A 22,605-nucleotide genomic window follows, 5' to 3' on the forward strand; every position below is an offset into this window, starting at 1 on the left:
GCAGGACTGAAGGTCAGTCTATTAATATTTAAACAGCCAAGAGAGGCTAAAAAAAGGAGAAGCTTAGACGCTCACTGATTCTTCCAGAGAGATTCAAAATTGTTTATGCAAAACCCCAAAAACCTACATAAGATGCTGATTTCCTTTTACTTTAATCAACTATCAGATTAAAAATAAATGAAATATTGAAATATCATAATAGACTGAAAACAATGCTCAGAATTCCCATTTTTCTGTAAAGAAACATTTCAAAGGGAATTTCGCAAGAGCAGGCATTTCTTTCACTGAAGTGTAAACAATTTGAATACAGCCCTGAATTTCCCATAATAACAAAACATTACCTAATGCCTGGGAGCTTCTGTAATGCGGGTGTGCAGACCCAAGCCTCCTGACTTCAGCCAATCAGGGATGTTAATGACTGAGGCTGTGTATGGTTTATTCAGCTATATTTAGGTATGTGGCTCTGTGTATTTTATTTACATTTATACATGTATTAGTTTATGTATATATAAATATTTAAATTTAGCAAAAATTTTGAGTCACACCTAATGAGAACTTTAAGGTTCCACTGGCTCCGTGCTAATTGCAATTGTAAGCTGTGCAGAAAACGAGTGCCTTAAAGGTGCTCAAGGAGCATTTAGGCCATAGAGAAACTCAGCGGTCTGGTTTTGTACTTACTTATTTTATTCTTTCTTTCCCTCAGTTACTAGTTGGATGTATTGACAGATCTTCATTTACTTCTATGAATTTTTATACCTATTATGGGTTCTTAAGCTCTTACATAAGCATCTTGACAATAGAATTTTCTAGGTTCACATTTCAGTATTTATAATGTTGGAAAAAAGAAAGAAAAGTTTGGCACTATGTGTGCATATTGGGATTGCCTCGTTTTTCCATGCACATGATGCAGAAAACTATGTTAATGGCTTGAATTTTCAGAGGACTCCAGGGAATTCTGAGAGTTGTTTTCTCTTCTGTGCCCATTAATAAACCATAGAATCGCTCAGTCTTTAGAACAAAGGAAACAAAAACTAGCAGGAGCAGGTGGAAATTAACTTTTAAAAATGTAGTATTTGCGTCTCTATCAGTGTTTAAATAGATGTAACACTGGCCTATAGTAGTGAACTCAGTCTTGATGCATGTCAGTGAACAAGGGACTCTTGGTGTGCTTTTATCTCAGTGCATTTATTGCCCTTTTAAAGAATATACAGACAAACCAATTAAATCATGTAAAATCAGAATGAAGGAATTTCGCACATGCTTTTATAGGGATATTGCACAAACAAGGAAACAAAATCTGAAAAAAGCAAGAGTAACCTGGTTTTGTAGTCTGGATATTTAAACTCCTATTCACTTAAAACAGACATAATTGTTCTAAAAAATATCTGTCATCTCCCCCACAGTATCCAGTGTATTTGTGCTTTTCATTGAGGAGCTCTTATTTTTACAAACACGAAGTTCAAATAGATGTTTAAAAAGACCTTCCTAGGTAAATGAGGAAACAAACGTTCATTTCTAGGAGGTTTTATGCATAATGATGTTATTTTTCACTATTAATGAAGAAATAATCCTATGTTTGTTCTTAATGCCATGTTTTCTCCTGACTTTTGTCTAATATGCTGTTTACATTTTCCAGTTGCTCTCTGGTTAATATTGAACTAATACTGGACTGTCACATTTAAAATCACAGAAACACAGAGCTAATACACATGAAACACTTACCTGAGAATTTGCCACCATCAACCTCAAAATAATTAAGGGAAAGAAATGTACAGTGCAAAACAGAGTTTCAGTCAATGTGTCAGATGCCTAAGAGCATGGCTGAAATAAATCATGGTATTCTTTTGCTGTCAAAGACAGGCACAATGAAATCAAGTGGTTCCATATTACTGTCAGACACAGGGAATGTTCATTCAAACTACAACCAGCACAGAATTACAATAAGAAGCAACAATGCAGGTCGCCTGTTTTTTACTTTCATTTTTATGACTAATGGAAACATAAAGAGTTATAAAAAACAGATATCCTGGAAATCTGAACTCTCTTTAATCGCAAGTTTTATATATGTGTGTATTTAAACTAGATATAAATATAGTTTCATGTGATTTTTTTTCAGTATCCTTTGTAGCAATGGAGATGTGATCCCTTATGAGTCAAAAAGTGATTAGATAGCTCTATATTGAATTGTGATATTAATTATTTTGGCAATAACTCTAAAGCCCAATTCAGCATGTGATGACTACATGGATTTTGATAATCTGACATAAGAAAAGGATTCGAATTATTACATGAAAACATAAATTACACCTTCCATTCTCAAGTACTTTTCACTGGATCATGAAAATTATTACTGACAAGAACAAATTTGTCTAATAATAATAATACTAATACCACACAAAGACAAGTTGACTTACAACATCAGTGTTCTGACAACTGAGATTTTGTATTCTTAATACAACACGCTACTTCATCCCCATAACTGAAAAAATAACAGATACTAGTAAAATGATCATAATAATCAAGTAACTGTACTTAGAGTGACCCCATTCCTATCAAAGTTAATGACTTTCATACTTGTATGTATAAGATGTAAATGACTTTGTCTTAGGTAATATTGATCTGGTCTAATATTTGCTTATTTCTCTTATTCAAAACAAAAGTGAATACCATTTGGGAAACTGACAGCTCTGGTTTTATGAAAAAAGTGGAATTCATACCTCATCATTTGACAATTTTAAGTCTCACAAAAAAACCCAAGCAAAAATATAAGAATTGCTCCCAACTAAATGAAGAGTGGGGAACAGAGCTCAGTTTTCCATCTCTTTTTCACTGGGACTCTTGCTTTGTAAAGCAATGCAATACAAATATCTTATATCTGAAAAAAAAATCAAATTAGACAATAACCTAGAGATATTTATAACAGAACCCTTCATTCTTTGCTCTTTCAGAAATTACATTGGTAGAAATGGTTGCTGAGAACATAAGGCACTGAATATCTAAACTCTTATTACCTTTTTTAGGTCAGGCCATTCCTTAGGTAGAATGTGGCTATGAATATCAATTTTCATTTCTGAAGTACCAAAGGAGAAATACTGCTTCTGTGAAAATGCTTTCTGTGTAATTGCTACTATCTCTCCTGCCCCTGGTTCAGCAGGTTATTAAATTTGCCCGCTGTTTACATCCACCTGCTGTTTTATGAGGAGGGCTGGGGACAGTGGCCAACCAGGGAGCTGAAATCCCAGAGGAGTGGCTCTCGGAAACAAAGACTTCGGGCAGAAAGTCCCTGTTAATGCATAAACTACAGCTGGCCAAGGGCAAAGGGAAAATGTATATTTATATTGGCACTCTGAAGGGATTTATTTCACACAGAATCTAAAATGTAAACTTGTTTACGGTTGAAAACCATTCAATAAAATTGAATTCGAATAAATATACTAAACTTGCTGACTTGAAGTTCCTCCTTTTTCTTTCTGAAATAAACGGTAGAGAGCATATAATACACCCTTGGTAGACAGTCATACCTCCTCATTTACTGTCTTTTATTTCCCTTGCATTTTCTTTAAAGTTATGTGAAAAAAAAACAACTAAAAAAATCACAGAAATATTGAATTGTAGCCAAATCTATGGTCTGCGCTTTATTCCCCCTCCTCATTATTGATTCAGTGCATACTGGTGCTTACAGCCTCTCAGGCTGGCTCAAGATCTGGCAGGAGAATGGCTCCGATTACCTTGGTAATTAATGCTAGCAGAGTTCACTAGCTAATATGGCAAACAGTTTCTGCATCCTCAGTAAAGCTTAACTGGAGCTAGCTCAGATTTTCTCTGAAACTACATCTTCTGTTTTGCCCGTTACTCATTTTGGTATTACACTTCTTTCCTCAAGGTACTTTTGCCTTTTCTTTGTGCTCTATTTTTCTCTGTAATTTATTTCCTCTGTAGTTTTATTTCAATGCATGCTACTCATGTGGTGTCTTCTAGCGAAGCTGGTTAACCATTTCTTGATTAATCTGTTTCTGGTGAAAAATGCTGATTTTTGCAAAACTAAATGCTGTTGCAACTCTTGCAACTTGAGTCAAGCAACTTGAAAAACAAACGGCCCATTTTGTTTCATCCTTTTTCAGACTTTGTTATTTTGTTTGGACTTGAAAAAAAAAATGGACTCTTGGATTTCTCTGTTCACTCTTTAAGCAAGTCTGCTTTTGATTTGGTCAGCTAAACTTTTTAGAGCTATTCTTTAAGTTAGCTCCTTGCGACAGGGCTGCTTGTTTGCTTGATGGTCTGCTTCTCTGCAGCCTGAGATCACTGAAGACCAAATGTTGACAAGAAATAGGAAACAGCAGCTTTGGGAGAGTATTCCCTAAATAAAGCAGGACAGCAAATAATTCACTTTAACAGGTCAAAACCATGGGACTGAAAATAGCAATTATTTCCATCTCAAAATCAAATCCAATCTCTTCATGATTGGGCCACCAGATTAAGCAGAATATTTGTTCTCTTGCTTCCAAATGAGACAGCTATGTTACATGATCTAGCACTCCAGTGTTAGCCTGTTGGCAAGCAATGTTCCTGCATATATGGCAGCAGAGATAGTAAAGAATTATCGATTCAGCTGCGGGAACTCTGTGACATGCACCCTCTGAATCCATAGACACGAGGCAGAGAGTTAAGATGAGTCTTTCAATAAAGAGATGTCTGGAAGACAATTCCCTGCATAAGCATAGAAAGTAGAGGAACTAGTGAAGGAGAGAGGGAGGAAGAGATTTGTGTATCTATCTGAATACTCTAAGACACCAAATATCTTCTAAGTCACCATAGCTGCAGGCTGCCATACAGAGATCAGCAGCATTTCTTCCACACTGCGCTTTACTGTTCTCAACTCTAAAAAAAGATGTGGTTGTTACTTGCTGCTCCCAAGACACATACTAGCTTGCAAACAGTGCAGTACTCCCACACTGTATTTCATTTAACAAAATACATCAGTTGGAAATCATGCCACTCAAAGGCAAAATTTGTATCCATTTCACTTGATCAAAGGGACAATAAGAATCTGTCTATATCTGATATGATCCATTGGATCAGCACCAGAAAGACCATCAGTGGCTACAAAAAAAAAGCATCTTCAGCTGTCCAGGCACTCTGCCTACTTTGAGTGCATGGGTTCGAAAAACAGGACACCTTCACTGATGTTTTGGACAATCTAGCTGGTATCAGTCAGTGACGTATGCCTCTCAGTCTCTATGCTGGGTTTGTGGCCTAGCGCAACACGATGGCTTTTAGCATGGCCCTTGCTACCTGTCTTCACCTGGCTGTGAGTTTCTGGAACGTGATACAGCGGTGCAGGAATTGACAACAGTAGCCAGGAAAACCTGCAGTTGAGCTTAAATTCACCGTGATGTCAGGCAGGAGATGATGATCAGATGGAAACTTTCACATGCATAATGTCTGGGCCAACAGAAAGTTACATTTTACCATTTGTGGGCCCATATAAGACCTGAACTGTAGCCATTCTTGGGCTACCCACAAATAATTTACATTCTAGAGCATTTGGATGAGAGCACAAAGCTGGTTAGAAAAAAAGTAAGAGAGATCAGTCAATGAATGTACTTGCTGCATCTGCCAGGGTGAACTAAGATTCAGACAAACTTCTTCCCAGCCAAAAGTAGCCCCCTCCATACATTAAGATGTGACATACATTAAAACGCCCCAGCTGTCTCAGAATGCTTATGCATGGCATATGTGTCTTTAAGATCACATGCAATAAAACATGCATTTATTATGGCCATTAGAAACCAAATCGCATTCTTGATTTTGACCAACTTCCAATATATTTTTTGTGCATTATCTGATTTCTGTTTGTGGGGATTTAGACTGGGAAATATGATGAACAACTCCTTCAGGACAATTTAGCTAGAGACTTTTCAGGCCAGGGCTGTTTTCAGATACTCGGACACAAGTCTAGCAGAACTCTAGGGTTTTATTTCACTATAGGGACAAGCGCTAAACTGAAAGTGGTGTCAGATATAAAGCACTAAATGCTCTTATCCAAAGCTATTTAGCTGCTTTTCTGAAACAATTACAGAATCTGAGATTTGGAGTCTTCAGACTGGAAAGTTGGGGTCTGGCCTTTATCAGGGAGAAAATATCTCCTCATATCAGTGGGAAAACCATGACACGTCTTTTTTCAAAAGAGCATGCATCAACAAACATCAATAAACTCTGCAGACAGCCCTGCCACGTACATGCTACCAAGACAGCCCGTTTTCAAGTAGGATGAACACGGAAACAAAGAGGTAAATTCAGGATGTTGGCGCGAGAAAGAGTTAAAATACTTGTGCCAGTTTTTCAGACCTTCAGTTTTGCATGTTCTTCTCTGGCACCTGCTCTATAAATTGCACATTTCTTTGTGCGAATTGGCCGTTTTACACGTGTGCACAGCTATGGAAAAACAAGTGGAAAACTCTGTGTGCTCAGTAGCTAAGATGAAGGACTTAAAGAACACGTCCCTTTCCAAATGAAACGAATGTTCAGCAGTGCACTTATATTGGTTGCTTAGCAACAGGTTGTCCTTTGGCTGTGCTGGGGACTGCACCGGTCCTTTGAGACTGCCATGACAGACCTGCTTGGAAATGTCACATTTGGAAAGGATGCAAAAGTCAGTAATTCTATTTTTTGTGTGGTATCAAATAATTAAACTTCTCCTATTAAATTTGCCTAATCACAGAATTTAATCCTCTTCTGGGACTCCAGAGAACACAGACTTTACTGGTAGTCATACAGTTTCCTTTTCACGGGGAATAATAACAATGGTTATATTTCCCCTTCTAATGAGGAATAACATCATGTAGTTCCCATGTAGCACTTTCTGCACGTAGATCTCAAGTGCTTTAGAGTGGATTCTATTTTTGATAGGAAGACATCAGTATATGTCACATAGCTACAGCAGGAGGACATGCCCAGCTACAGGAACACCAGTAAAGTCCTTAGCAAAGATGTATCCCCGAAAGCGGATGGCATTATGATTACTGCTTTGTAAATGCCATGTACCAAATGCTTCAGTGTGACTGTCTAAACTCCTGGCAGCTTGCACAGAGAGCTGGTCTGCAATGTCCGCATTTCATATAGACACATTTACAGGATGCAATAGAGAAAAGGTACACACATCTTCAATCTACAGCCAACTAAATCAGCTCAAGATGGCAGCAGCACAGGTGTATTCATCATGAAACACCAAACACATGTAGATTAGATTTTTCATTTTGTTATTCAAAAGCTTTTGTAGAAATGAACAACTGAAAGAGCCCCCCTGTTTAGACAAACATCAGAGCTGATGCTGGTCTGTATCTGAGTCAGTTTAGCCTTGCAGAGAAGCTGGGCTTTTCAGCTCAGATGTGATGCTGTACTGATGCATCTCTGATGCTCCTAAAATCTAAGCTATTAAATTTGCATAGTAAAGCTTCATGGTTGCACAAGCTCAGGATGACGCTGACTAGGTTGTCTCTGACCTGCCACAGCCACCACAGTTGTGTCACTTAACATTTATAGTGTAAAGGTGGCCAAGTTTGCTGACGCCTTTGGCAGCATGCTGCACTGCTTTGTGACTGCTAGCCTAGCAAGAGTTCTGATGAATCACACAGTGGTGAAAGCAAACAATGTGTCCCATGCCAAATTCCTGACCATCACCATGTTCTCTGCTGTGTAAGTTAAGCCATAATAAATCGCCATTTATTTTCAGGTTTCTAGAAAATGTTACGAACTCAACTAGTATTCTAAATCAAAATATATGGTTATATTTAAGATAGTATAATTATTTTCTTAATACACTACAGCTGCAATTCTGCATTTTACAACTACTATGCATTTATCTTGCATATAAATGTTCTATCAAAAATTAAATATTTTCCAAAATGCGAGTACAAGTAAACCAGATTTTTTTCCTGTGTAGACAGGAACAAATAAAAAAGATGTTATTTAAGCACATATCAGGCCAAGCGTGACTCTTCTGCAGTGGGAGCAACCAGGCAGATACCAGTAGCATAAACACGGACCAGAAAGAACAGATGGAATGAAGCTTACAGATACCACTATTAAAAAGTCATAATTTTTCAAGCTAATACCTCATGGTGAAATCTGAGGTTGTTGCAATTATATAGAAGGTTGGTGTCTAAAATAAATAAACAGTAACTGTTGCCAAATGTTGTCTTTAACAACTTTTTTTCCTGTTAGATACTCAAATCCCCACCTTTCTCTCCTTGCAGAGGCCTCTCTGTGCCTTTGCTTGGGGGTATCTGAATTTTGAGAATAAAATTGGTCTTCTCAGAGCTTTTACTGCTTCAGAAAGGAAGCCAATGAACCAACAGAAAAAGCTAGTATCTGAATTTCTTCAGCTGCTTCAATGAATTCCTACACCTGCCTCTAGAACCCTGCAGAAGCAGTAGCTGCGCTCCTAGGACTGGGCTAATGGCACAGGTTTCCTCCTGGGTCCTCGGGGTCTGCTTGAGCATGGAGTTTGATGTTCCACCATTTCTGAGTCGCTGTGAATCCCTGTCACCAAAGAGATTTTCTTCCGAGCTGAAGCCCTGGCTCCCGGTAAGTGTTGTGCTTGTGGTCAGTCGCGGCTTTAGACTGATGATGCATTTACTGAGTTTCTGACAGGCAGGAATATTGGTATCTGTAGATTACAGCAGTGAGTGCCAAAGCAAAGACCTTTCCAACTATGCAGATGTTACGATGTAAATGTTTAGGGTTTAGTGGTGCAGCTGCATTTATTTGTTCATCTGGAGGAGGGAGCTTGGCAGAGGAATGCCTCCACAGAGGATTTCTGGAGCCTGCTTTCACTTGCTGAGATACAAACATTTTCCTGTCTTTAAGTTTCAGGATTTATTTTTCCACTTACATTAATTCCAATACAGGATCTTTGTTTCAGAATTGCTTCTTTTGAAATCCACAAGATATTAAAATTAAGGGACCAGAGTGAGAATACAGTTCAGATTATCACAGGAATTAAGAAAGATCGAAATATTGAAGCTTTCACTCATTCCGGTTCTTTCACAACCTAATATTTCAGGTTAACTTTTTTATGATGTAAAAATAGTGAAGGTGTTTTAGAGGTACTGTTATAATCATTCATTTTGAACCCAACAGAAAACCCACTGGAGTCACCAGGAAATCCAGTTGTTTCAGAAAAGAGCTATCAAGTGATAGTTCAAAAAACAGTTTTGAGCCACTGGAAAGACCAGTTTAAATGAGGAATTACAGGTAAACTTTGCCCAGATTTCAGTAGTCGAATACAAAGGCAGTTTAGAATGCCGGTTTTGGATTATGTCTGATTGCCCATGTCAGTATAGTGCCTCAGAGAACGGCATTATAAACCATAAATTTGTTAAAAATAATTGTGCAGCTCACTGTGAATACCAAAGGTTGCAATTTGTAGTGCATTAGGTGGAGCACCAAACAGTGATTACGATACACACATAGAGCACTTATTTCACATTGATTGAAATGGATTTTGCCTGTGGTAAGTGACGCAAGCTTGGGCTGTCTGATTTTGTGGCTAACGCTGCAATGTCAAAGTACAGCTGGGTTGAGCTGCTGCTAAGTATGGCGGATTTGTAAAGAATGTTTTACATATTCAGGTAATTCATTGGTTGGTGAATGGGTCTTTTAAAATTCCTTTGTCTTTAGTAACAGAGCGTTTTTAGGAACAGAAAGAAAATACGCGCTTCCAAGTATCCACTTTTCTAACATGTTTGCTCATCTCACTAACCTTTTTCATATGAAAATCTGATAACTAGTAATAAGATTTGCTACCATTTGTGAAGCTCTCACATTTTGGATCCTAGTAATGAAATATGTGTGCTTATAAAAATTAACCAATAATACAATTAACAAGAATAAATTTCTAATATTACTAACCAACTAAAACCTACGTTCAATCTCTTCATCTCAAGTGACAAAAGGAAACCAGTTACTCTAATTCAGTGGTACTATATCCTAGCCCATACCTGCATTTTGTAGGTGCTTCAAAAATATAACTGAAATGTAGTTAAATGACTTCTTAAATTAGTCTTTTTTACGTGGATCTCTGTGTTTCACTCGAAATCTCAGGATTTGGTTCATTCTTACCTGTATTACTATACTTTGTATGTACAGCCTCTTTCAGACACTCACCTTCTTGCCAGGGACCTGGCCAGGAAAGAACAAAGGAGGGCTGTCACAGCAAAATGGACCCTCTGCTACGTTCCCATGGAGACCTCATATTTAATTCTTTTATTGGTTTGGTGAGAGGTTTTTTATGGTGTTTTTGTTTTGTTTTGTTTTTTTTCCTAACATAAAAGCCATATATGCTGCAAGTATATTTTGCCCTTTGGGAACCAGAAATAATAATGTTCATACATCTATTTCTGGATGCCTATAGTTAGGTCCAGTGGAATCATGAGTTCACCGAGACCTGTGCTGCCAGGGATAAAACAGGATCCTTTACGGAGCCAGTTGCCAAGGATTCACTCCTCTTTCCTTCACTGCCTGGCTGTTGGTCACTGACTAGAAGTATAGGTACTATTGCAGGATGCTACTGCAATTCCAAATGTATGCATCCCCCCTCCTTAGTGGTGTCTCCCTTTGTTCATAGCAAAAAAAGTGCAGCAAAGCCCCCAGGTAAACACACGATCTTGAAAGAGCAGAGTGTGAGCCTGAATTGATTGGAATAAGTAAATGGTCCCATACCTCAATGTGACAGGAGGTGACAGAAATTAACACCAGCATTAACTAGTGTTACAGTCTCCATCATACAGTGACGTACCTGTGAGCTGATTCCAGCCTCTGCAACATGAGCTGGGGGATTAAGAAAGGAGAGATCAGTGTTGCGAAAAAGATGGATGCTTGGCCAAAATTTCCTGGCACTCACTCTGCTGATGAAGTCTTCGAAAAAAGCTTAACAGCATTGTGGTAGAGGGCAGGTATCATGACGTATTCTTTCATAACAGTGTTACAAAAGAGTTGAATCATATTGACTATCATAGACAAATACAAACCATTAACACTTGTATGTAAAAGAATCCCATATTGCATTATCTACAGCCATGCACTGCATAGGACAGTTAAAATTCTAGTTTATTAAAGCTCATGAGGTAGCATAAGTAAAATAAAGTTTTAAATAGAAACCGCCAATAGTTTAACAGCCTGAATTTATGGCAATGTTTGTGATAAGTTTTTACAAGTGGCATTGGCAGTCCTCTTTACAAAACCCCAATGCACCAGTTTAACTCCTTTTCTATTATGTGTTTGCCCACCACAAGAATTTAAAAGACCTGTTTAATACTAAGCTAGTATTTACGTGTTTTCTTGGCCTTGGATGCTTTGCTATTACCAGCCCAAGCTAACTGAACTGGTTCATCCAGCTTGTATTCTATACCCTTTTTAAAGTTAGATGTTATTATATTAGATTATCCCTTTCCAGCCTGGAGCCTCTTACTTTCTACATAAAGAATCAAGAAGAAAGCCAGTTCAGAATATGGAATGCAGGGAAGTGTATCCTAAATAATAAGTATCTGATCAGCAATTTGATGCACCCTCTTTTGTGAATACTATCTCAGTTCTGGAAGACAAGTTTAAAACAAAGCATCACCTCTTTTCCCCCAGAATACAGATTTAAAATTAATACCCATGTACCTACACACACTAGCACGCATAAAAGACAACAGCAAGCCTGGCATGAAAAATTTGGGCCTTCCTGTCACCACATTCTTCTCCCTCCATGGTTCCTCTTTTCCTCCATCTTTGGCTTTGTTACTTGTCCCCATTTCATCTCCTCCCTTTCCATCCCCCAGACCACTAGTGCTGCTCCCTTGGTTCTCACATACCAAATCCTTGCCATTGCCTTCTCGCTGCCAGAACTGCTGATCTTACCTTGTCCAGTCACCACAAATCTTGGGATTAATGCAAAAATCCCACTAGTCAGTTCTTGGGAAGGTATTAGACCTTTGCTTCACATCAGACGGTGCTTCACTGGTCAGGAGCTTAAGTTCTACAAACCTCACTCTCGAGCACTGTATAATTTTGTTAGGGATCACTATTCATTATCTGGGTGGAGGAAACAAAAGCATATCTATATTCAAATTGCAGTGATAAATTATTCTGATAATCTATCCTGAATTAGCTTCCAAATAAAAAAAAAAAAATGCTCATCTGAGGTTCTTTATTTAAAGCAATCTTCAGCATTGCAGCTTTACTTAGGACACTTCCTATCACTTCAGTTGAAGCCATGTAGCCAAAAAGGAAGCAATTTGCAGCACTGAAGTCACTCTTTAAAAATTAAATGCAGAAAAGATTGGAAGAGTTTTATTCTAGAAGACACACTGCACACAGGATCAGATACTGTTGCCATGGCTGACTTCCTTTATTGCTTCTGAGTAAATCCATATTTGATGCATTACGAAGCGATTGGGTTACTGTTAGGTAGAAATAGGTCAAGCGATTTTTAAGACACAGTTCTTTCGCTCTTGCAAGAGCTCTTGAGAGCAAGCACAATAGATCACTTCTTATTTTTTAAATCTTTAGCACGTGAAACTATGGTTGAACTAATAAATTAACTTGTAGTTAATGCATAATGCCATCTAGTGGAAAAATCAACAGGTATAGATGCAACAAGTCTGTCTAGATATCCCATGCAATATGTATCTAATTAGTGTGGCAACCACTTGACAGTCTTAATACTGAATTATATTTAAAGAAAAAGGACTATAATTTAATTTTTAAAACATTCATGAAAAAAATCTTCATGAAATTTAAATAGCTTCCAAAGATATTTTATCTTCAAAGTTAAGATATCCAAAACAATCTCAGTGAACTCGTATTTATAATGATTTTAGGATGTGAAACAGGCCTTGAAAAGCTTTTGATTTTATTTTGTAATTTAATTTTATTTAAAGATCGAATTTTTTGGTCAACAGAAGTACACACACTTCAAGTTGATAAAAGAGCCAATTCAAAGAAGTTTACTGATACACCAGCCAGAACAACCTGCAGTTCCAGAGCGCTTCAAAATTAATGACCTTAATCTTTATAACTATGAGGTCACCTTTTTATGCTTATAGATAAAAAATGAAACAGTGAAAAAGGAGCCTCAAAATCAAAGTTATATAAAGTAAAGGAAATAGGGTTGTCATAAAAAGACTGGAGTAGAATTAGGGGCCTAGGGAGACTGTCTGTATCAGATAAGTAATATACTCCACTAACAGCCCTTCTAAAATGAACAGGAAAGAAACAATCTACGAGGAGTAAGTCATCAGAATCTTATCCTTCATAAAAACATAGCACTTGCCCTTTTTTGGTGAATTAACCTGCTCTTAGTCCTGAATTAACACTGTCTCTAAACTGCTGCACATTTTGTGTCAACCTATTTTGATACTACTTATTTTATAATTTAGTGGGTAAAACCTTAGTTAAATAGCCCTTGATGTTTAGATTGGTTGAATCATACAAGTGTGGGCCTCAAGGACCCTATGGAAATTATTTAGTTCAACTCTCTTCCCCGAGGAGGACTATAAGCACCACTATACCAGGTCAGCTGTGGCTACCTGTGGCTTTTTTGCTAGCTGAATTTATAAATCCTCCAAGTGGGAAGAGTCCATCACCTCTTTCACAACCACTTCCACTGCTGCACTAATATCACAGTGAATAATATTTTCCTTATGTCCTATCTCAACCTCTCAAGACACAGTCTGTGATCACTGGCTCAGGCCATCCATTCTTACAATACTGCTTATTTTTCCTCTTCAGTTTTGAAAAGGGAAGAAGAACAAGCAATTCTATTGAAGAGGTAAAAGAGATTTTGGACAGAATAATGAAAAAAACCCGCATCTTATGGGCATGAACTGATTGTATGTGTCCAAATTCTCAGTCTTCACACAAAGTTCCAATAAATGAGCCAAGATAGTGCTGATGCATAGCAAAGTTGGAGAAGTGTAAGTTAAGAGCCAAGAAGCAAAAGGCCAGATCTATTTTACAACTAAATAATAGCTATACTCAAGCACGAATAACCTATGATAAGTATTGCCTGATGTAAAAGTGATTTTGGCTGCTCTGAGAACATAAACTGTGCTCCTCTTGTACATGAAACGTGCAGTGGGTCTGTAAGAATATTTTGGGGCTGTAACTGACACAGTGAGGCCTTTATCTTTGTCACACATATGTGCTATAATACTTGTTAGAAGTCCAGCTAATTAAAACACACGTCACCTTACTCCGTTGCATCTTTATCTCACCTTTGCCTGAATGGCTGCTGACATGGATGGCACAGAATACAGATGGGGGCACTCCTGCCCAGAATTGCCATATTGCCATGGAAGTCCCACCTACTAAATTCAGCTTGTCAATCCAACTTACAATTCACCAGCCAGCAGGGCAAGATATAGTGCTGATACATTGCATTATCAAAACAACAATTAAATATTTCTTTGTAAGCAATGAGTTGAGTCTCAAATGAAGGATTACATTTGTAGAATTTGAAGTGAAACTGAGGTGATTCAGGGAAGCGGTGTAAAACCAAAGTCGTTTCTTTTTCTTCTACAAGCCGACTGTTGCAGATTTTCAAACTTTATAGAAATACACTATTTTCTTTCTGACCTAAATACAACTCATAGTTGATGCAACCTGAAAAGTCATTTTATGTTGCATCTCCTGCCAACAAATTATACAGACATCCTAAATACGACAAAACCCAGACATATGAAACGAAGACACTTTGGTACAAAAATAAGGCAAACTCTATAGATAGTTTTCTCAAATTAAGCCAACAGGTGAAAAAATCAGGTACTTTTGGACACACAAACCCTTTCCTGAAGTCATGCAGAATGCACATCTAGCTACACTTTCTGAGCATATTAGTGGGAAACTAATTACACCAGCTGGTTTAATAAAACATATTACTTATTTTTACAGATCTGGCCTCAGTTTGCCTAAACTAAATACAACTACACCTAGTATGTATAGTCCAGTGATAAACTGAATCCAAGTATATAAACTTTGTCAGTAAAATAAAACCTCTTAAAATACACATTTTCTAATAAAATAATGTTAAAATTAAATGAAACTTCTGCTGCTGTTGAAGCGCCTCTGCACCACGATACTGAAAGTATGTGTACTCTTGATGGTGGAGAGGAAGCTGTCTGCATCATGATGTGACTGCCTGTCTCTTGATTACTTTTAGGCACCATGGACAGCTTAAGAGAAAATTTGAAGAAGGTAGAAATTTAATTTTATTATAATCAGATGAAATTATATGACTGACATTTCCCTCTTCCTTTTTGGTTACAGGAGAGTTTTATTGCTAATAGCCATGTGCAAACCCGTAGCACTGCTAAACCTAATATAAATGTTTTAGTAGGCTTACTAACCAACTACCTTATCCATAGGATAGATAATTGCGAACATTCACAGCGTATTTAATCATGCTAAATCAAACAGAGAAATGAGCATTGGCTTGGCAACAGGAAAAGTCACCTATAATGAAAAGAATGTCTTGTGATTTCTGTAGTTTATTTCATCTTGTGGTCAATCATATAAACTTAATGGAAAATTGTGTATAATTTTTGAAAAGATATGGGAGAAAACATGAAGTTATGCAAATACGTTAGATATGCCTAGTAGTTAAGACGCATTTGGATAGGAATTATCATAAAGTAATTATAAGTCATTGGATAAGTTTACTACAAAATTATATTGACTTTTGCTTCCTAGGAATTTCCTAGCTTTCTTTTTTTCTTTTCTTTGATGCACAAATTTAATCTCAGCTGCTTACACTCATGTCATCTATTAGGCTACGGTTAGAGTCTCGCTGAAAGATCTTTCCACATAGCATGGGAAGCAGAAAATAACATGTTTGAAATAAAGGCATATAGTCTTGCCTGACTGCATAATGTTTCTCTGAACAAAACAGTAAGTTTAGTTTTTGTGGGTAAACCTTTGGTTTCCTGTATTTCCACAGCAAATTTAACTCAAATTTAAAACACCTTTTAAAATAGTTTCAAGATGGAAAGTGCTTACTGTGAAAAATCTTTTTCAAGATCTTCTGCTCACTTTAAGATGACATATTTTGTATTCTATGTTTTTATTCTTCCTTTGTTGCCATGATGGAATTTATTCATGCTTGTGGCTCTTGCTAGCTTTGGCATCTTTTGCAAATATGATCCTGGAGCAACATCTTATAGAGGAAGAGTAGGTGCTTCTATGAGGTGCCATCGCTCACCAAGGTCACCACATGCTGCATTCTCTCGGAATCATATTATAGGCACTCCTTCATAGCCTGAGGGAAAAGATACTGCATTATAATATTCTTTTTTTCAAAATAACATTCTGATTATTTTTGACACAACATTATTCAGTCTAAAAATGCCAAGAAGAGAGATGATTTCAAGTTAAACTCTATTTAAACCCTACTTAACCAGTGCAAGAGGAAAACAGTAAATGACCCCCACATACTGGATGATAATTTAAGCATGCTCTGCAGTTTAAAAATGAATGTAGAATTGTTGCACTAACATCATAGTTATTGTTTTATTTTAAATTAAAAAAACAGTGTGACTATACCAGGCTGCAAGGTATCTAGACCAAGTTAAAAGAACCTACTGCAGAGTTTCTCATCCTGTTGACCACTGAATATGCTGTGGGACTACAAATGATCTAGAAAACAACAGCAAAATACACCTCCACCTCTGCCTACATGCCATCAAGTAAGCCAGCAAACTAAAGTTAAAAACCATCCTACAAAATGTAGTCTAATTTGTATTTGTTTGTAAAAGAAAACTGTGATAGTGAATATTGCACAAGATGGTCGAGAGACTATTAAAATACTAGGTTCACGAAAAAGGCAGTGAAATACAGAACCTAGAGGTTTTAATCACTAAAGAGATTTATTTAATGTATTAATTTCAGCAGAGGACACGTGTCTAAAAGGCAGAGAATGATCAGAAGTATCTTACTATCTCAACCACACAACAGGCACAGAATGGTAGCTGTAGTACAAACTATCGGAGCACTTAAACAGCATAAACACTTGAAGGTGTTGCCTTTAGGAATATCAGCATAAATCATTCTCAGACTTTGGTCCTAGAGGAATAACACTTAATATTATCTATAGTGATGACCTTTACAGGACTGATACCTGCCTGTTCGTTTAGAATTGGATTGGTCCTTGGTTTTGTTTCAATTGTGTCTCCCATAAAACTGAATGGGGATGCCATTGCCTCCCACTGTAGTTCCATGAAAGGTATATTGTTGAAAAGAAGAAGTAAGCATTTTCTTTTGAATGTCAGGCATGAGACATCAACAGACCAAACTGATAAACCACCCTGGCTTACACTAGCACTCCCTGACACTGTAATACAATGCCAGTGACAAATAAAGTATTTTGTTGCCAGAAAAAGGCAGCTTTGTGTTTAATATGTGTATGAAATACAACCCTGCAAACAAAATGGTGAACAGTGACAGTATAGTTATCTTGCTTTCATGCCTTTAAACATACTAAAAAACCAATAATTGGGCCAGCTGACCAACTCTTTCCAAATATACAAGACTGCTCTTAATTTAAGTGCTGCACTTAGGATGATGGTCAATACGTAACATTGACTAGTTAACATCAATGAAATCAAGCAAACTTTCTTCTCAGGAGTCTCTGAATGCACCACTATGTTCTGCTAATTCAGGTGAAAACATTCCAGTCAGTAGCGCTAAAAAGAAAAGTAAAAACAGAAAGTCCCGAATAGATGCAGCTCTCATTTTTAGAATTACAAATGAACATACATAATGCTAAAACATCCAAAATTGCTTATAACGAAAACAGATTTATTTCAACACCACATCGACTGAGGAGGAACAACAAGTGTTCTGCACTCATTCAGTGACCACTCCCTCACTGACAGACCAGGACCTGTTTTGCCATTGTCACCCACTGGTTCTACTTTCACTCTACACGATGCAACAGCACCACATTCCTTCTGCCTTTTTGCTCCATGTTCCTCTTTGTCATCCCATGGGTGCTGATGGTAGTATGGGAATAGCGTTTAAGTGAATCAAAGGGACTGTGACTTAGGAAAGTAGGTCTACCTACTGCCCAGAGATGGCTTATTCCCTCAGGAAAATGTCTTAACTTGAAAAAGAATAAAATGATGGACCTAATCTGATTTTCATCAAATATAATTGAAGTTCTTTCTCTGACTTTACTGAGAAGTTAGAGTGGGCCTGGAGGAAGAATCTCAAATCTGATTGATATGTTTCATTTATTCAATAGATGGAAGGAGAAATGGAAGAAAGGAAGGAGGAACGGAAGAAAGAAAGAAACCACCACAAATAACTACAGCAAAACCAGACCACAGACAATCCAGACGAAGAAAAACAACAGAAATTCTCTTCAAGGTTGCTGGTTGCTGTGGTGTAAGAAACCTCCATCTTGTTTGGAATCACCTTTCTCTGGAAGCAAAAATATTATGGAAATTATAGGCAGTTCCCACCAGGAACAAAGTTCTGCAAATGTGCATTCATCCTGCAGTAGACACAGAATATAGGATGGAATCAGTCTATTTCAATTGATCCAGAGACGTGTTTTTTTTTTTTTAAAATCGATTTTGGCTTTTCCCTATTCATATCCAACAAAGGGAGGTTTGAGGGACCAAGAAATAAAATCATATAAGAATACAGCTATTTCAGTCAGGCCTTTTTCTCTTCAATGACTCTGCCTATAGGCTTCCTACACAAGAAGTCCAACAGGGCTTGAAAACAGGATACACGTCTTTAGAACCCTACCCCTACATCTTTACCCAATGGAACATATTTTGGGTGAAAGAGGCATCATGAGAAATAAGTGGCAATGCTGCCAAGTAGCTTCCAGCTGCTATGATATGGCAGTCTTTCTGCTTCTTAGTAGCTAGTTTATATAAACAACGGTCTGATTTGAAAGGCTCTTCATTGTGGATCTGCTTAATGTTTTGAATTTGTGTTTGCTAAATGCAGAGTATACTCCTTCTCACGAGGACATATTTGAAAGCTCTAAAGAGAGGCATTTAAAAGAAACTATAATACTTCTTGCAAGCCTTATACTCTTTGCTATAGCCTGAACACTGTAACATTTATACAGATAGAGACAGCTGCAGTCCCTGCCAGACACAGTTTTATGTAAGAACTGCAAGTGAGAAGAACTGAAAAAAAGAAAAAGGAACATACTAAAGTTTAAAACTTGTGGTTTGGTGTTCCTAGTTCCAGTTTTCCTCCAAATTATTTGGAAACCTACTCCTTTCCCCTCCTTTGAAAGAAATGGAGTTAGGAATCTCCAGGGACTTTCCTCTTGGTTTGATTTCTGGAAGTTATAAGAATAACAAAATAGCTTAGAGAGACTTACAGAAAGGAGTTAGTGGCCAAAGGGAGTCACTGGTCACTTTTTCATTTATGTGCTGAACAAGAAAGTTCCTACTGGAATGGATCAGATATTAACTTCTCTCCCTAGAAGAGGAAGGATCCTGCAATAATTGCATTAGAGACCATTAGATCCATTGCAGTAATTTCAAAAGACTCTTCATGGCTTGTACTGGATGCACTCTGCACGAGAGAGTGTCTCCCCAGACTCACTCACCAAAGGTTTCTGTATCCCTGGCAGGTCCTGAAAAGTGATTTGGCCCCAATCCCTTGTCTGTGACCAGGTTACAAAGCTGGTTCTACGCATTTAAAGATTCTCACTTTACAAACACATTTGAAGTGGTAGAGAGACATGACAATTTGTTATTTATGGCAAGTAGCAAAAAGTAAGTCTTTTCTACTCTTCATCCATTTCCCACCTGCATACCCATACAGATCTTCTCTTATATCTTGTAGGTTCAAGGCCACCAGAGCTTAATAAAGAACCCATAAAGAAAATAACTGTACTTGTTTTATAGAGTTACTGGTTTCCAGCCCTTTCCTATTCAGCCCAAACCCAAAGAACAACACTTCCCCCAGAAGAACTCACTTGCATTTGCTTACGCACATGAGAACCTCTCTTGACATTAACATCAAATAGGCACTTTGTAATTTAGTATCCATTGCGTAAGGGAAAAGAAAATACATTTAGCATTGTTTATATTTGTATTAATGCTGATCCAACTAGAAGAGCGAAAGCTCTGGGATCACAAAGCAGTGTGGGATAGCTAAGGGTGAAGATGAAATTCAGATGAGAGGCACGAAGACTTCAAAACAATTTCATATAGTAGGTATGGTAGACTATACACAAAGAAATTATAAGATTAGGCAAAAAGCAAACACTAGTTCTTAACACCACAACAGCCATCGCCTTTCTACAAGGTTGCCAGAATGCCAATCAGTTTCTTAAACAATATTTTACATCACCTTAACATTTACTTATATTTACTTTTTCAAATAATTAATGCTTTGAAATACAACTGAAAAGATTTGGAAAAAATACATACAGCATTGAGTAATCTATTAAAATTAAGACATTTTGGTAGCAATGTTTCACTAACCATTCCCAAAGAGGTATTACTAAACTATGCAAAACTTTTATAAGGCTGACACCAGCAAGATTCTGACAGCTTATGAAATCATGCCCTTATGCTAGCATAAATATTAATTTCCTGCTGGCCTTTCTATACTCCCCAAATCTGCTAATTTCTCAAAAGAGAAAGGCAATCTGATCTTCAGATAAGTGGGGATTATATCCATACATATGAGCTGAGCGCCTGCTCTGCAACATCTGATTGTCTTCTGACGTTTTCTTAGACTCAAGCCAAAACCCAAAGCAGTTTCAAAATTCAACGTATGCTAGTGAGCATGCAACTGGGAGATACACTAGCACAGAAAATGCTTTTGTTTATTTGCACCTCTCTATCTAGTCATTAGAAACAAGCAGAGAAGAAGCAGGCAGCTCTGGCACAGATCTATCAACAAAATTATTATTATTATTACATTTCTGTTCTCCTGAGGTTTTAGTTTTTTCCCTGTTATTCTGCAGCCCTAGGACCAGCAGGTGAGCTAAGTGAGACCGGCCTGGAAGGTCAAGAGGTCTCCAGCTCTAATCAGCATGAGACTGCACTGTGTATTCTAGGTCAGCATTTAGGCCAATATTGGTAAAACCAACTGTCAGCGTAATAAAATATCAGTGCTGGGGAGTCTGAGGGGTGTGTGTGGCAATTCAGCTCTGATACTGAAGAAAGGGTTATGGCAGATGGAAAACAAGCAAACCCCTCAGCAAAGAGGAGTCCTGGGTCTTTACCTGTGTGAGGGGAGGGGAGGTGAGGTGAGGTGAGGCAGCGGGAGGCGTTTGCCTCTCGTTCTGCTGTGCGAGGGCTCCGGGTTGGGACACTCACTGGACAACTCTTCTCCCTGAGGGAGTCGGCAGCGGGAGGAGGAAGCTGAGGCGCACCACGGCGAGGGGAGGCTGACGGGTTTCCCGCTTCTTCGGCCCAAGGTCCTGCCGCACCTCTCGCAGGTGCCTGCGGGCTCTTGAGGGCGAGAAGCCCCTGAGGACGACTCACCAGAGCCCTTCCCACCACCTCTCCTGCCCTCACAGCTGCCCTCCACACGCCGCTCCGCACGGGGGCGAGCTGCCGCCCGGCCCCGGCTCCCGCCCCCGCCCCGCTGCGGAGCCGGGCGCCGCTCCCGCCGCCGGAGGTGCTCCCCGGGGCGGGGAGGGGAAGGGCAGCGCGGGGAGGCGGCACCGTTCTCCCACCTGCTCCCCCCCCCCCCCGCTTCCCCTCCGCCGCCGGCGAGGTTAGTGATGAGGCGGCCGCGAGGAGCGGCTGTCGGGGAGCAGCCGGAGGAGTTTGTTTGCTGCTTGTCCCCGTCTCCCTGATGCTCTGAGCCGGAGTCTCCTCCTCTCCCCGGGCTCGCACCCGGGCTGGATGCTCCGCTCGTTCCCCGCTTCGCTGCCACAGTCGCCAGCCGCTTCCCGCCGCCCCGCAAGACATGGAGCCGCCCGCTGCCCCCCTGGACACCACTCCGGATCCCGCCATCGTGCAGCCCCCTGGTGCCAGCCCGTCGGTGCCCCCGCGGGAGCAGCAGCCGGAGCAGCTGCGGATCGGGGAGAGCGGGCAGTTCAGCGAAGGGCTGGAGGACAGAGGTGAGCACCCGCCCGTCCCTCACCGCCCTCCTGCACGCTGCCCTCCTGTGTGGCATGCCCCATCGCGTCCCGCCGCCCCGAGACGCCTCACACCCACCCCCGGCAGCTTTCCCTGCGCTGTTCCTGCAGTGGCCTCACGCCTCGCTCTCCCGGACTCATGCCCTCCTCCTCATTCCGCCACAGCAGCCCTTACCGCCCCCTCTTCTTCAGCACTGGGCAGCCCCATACCGGCTCCTGCCCTCCTAACTGCTCCCAGAGGCCGCTCTCAGCTCGCAGCCGCCCGCCGTGCTTCTCAGCACTCCGGTCTCCTCCGGACCCCCGTGCTCTTCCCTCACCCCGCGCCTCGCCCGCAGGCCCCGTTCCCCCCTCAGCGCCCCGGTCGCCTGCCCTCCGCTGGCACCCGCTCAGCGTTCCCCCCCACCAGTCCGCTCCGCCCTCGAAGCTTTTCCCCCGTTTAGTTCCCATGCGAACGCCCCGCGACAGCTTTGAAATATTTTTATAAACTCTAT

At 39.5% G+C, this 22,605-nt stretch overlaps 2 protein-coding genes and 1 long non-coding RNA gene across 9 annotated transcripts in view; 2 read left to right on the top strand and 1 right to left on the bottom strand.

Annotated features, from left to right (window-relative positions):
• Nucleotides 1-16,300, bottom strand: part of ACMSD (aminocarboxymuconate semialdehyde decarboxylase) — a 36,110-nt gene extending 19,810 nt beyond the window's left edge. Inside the window, exon 1 of one of the 2 annotated variants that reach the window (XM_065841425.2) lies at nucleotides 16,042-16,300. Coding sequence is in view for 1 of the 2 variants with exons in the window: in XM_065841422.2 (XP_065697494.1) it covers nucleotides 3,012-3,068 (57 nt within the window). In the remaining variant the exon portion in view is untranslated. Of the gene's footprint in view, nucleotides 1-3,011; nucleotides 3,174-16,041 lie in introns of those variants that run through there. The other variant, XM_065841422.2, reaches the window with a different exon arrangement.
• LOC139828405 (uncharacterized) lies at nucleotides 326-18,689 on the top strand. Its single transcript, XR_011739939.1, has 2 exons — nucleotides 326-453; nucleotides 18,284-18,689. It is a non-coding gene; the product is annotated as an uncharacterized lncRNA (long non-coding RNA).
• Nucleotides 18,690-21,626: 2,937 nt separating this feature from the next.
• The window catches only part of TMEM163 (transmembrane protein 163), a 91,954-nt gene continuing 90,975 nt past the window's right edge, over nucleotides 21,627-22,605 (top strand). For 2 of the 6 annotated variants that reach the window (XM_071810781.1, XM_071810782.1), the window contains exon 1: nucleotides 21,627-22,096. In XM_071810781.1, the coding sequence (XP_071666882.1) occupies nucleotides 21,943-22,096 (154 nt within the window). In that variant the 5' untranslated portion in view covers nucleotides 21,627-21,942. The remainder of the gene's footprint in view (nucleotides 22,097-22,605) is intronic. The other 4 variants (XM_071810783.1, XM_071810785.1, XM_065841427.2 and 1 more) reach the window with 3 other exon arrangements.

This window comes from Patagioenas fasciata, chromosome 7, assembly GCF_037038585.1.
Source record: "Patagioenas fasciata isolate bPatFas1 chromosome 7, bPatFas1.hap1, whole genome shotgun sequence".
Taxonomy (NCBI): domain Eukaryota; kingdom Metazoa; phylum Chordata; class Aves; order Columbiformes; family Columbidae; genus Patagioenas; species Patagioenas fasciata.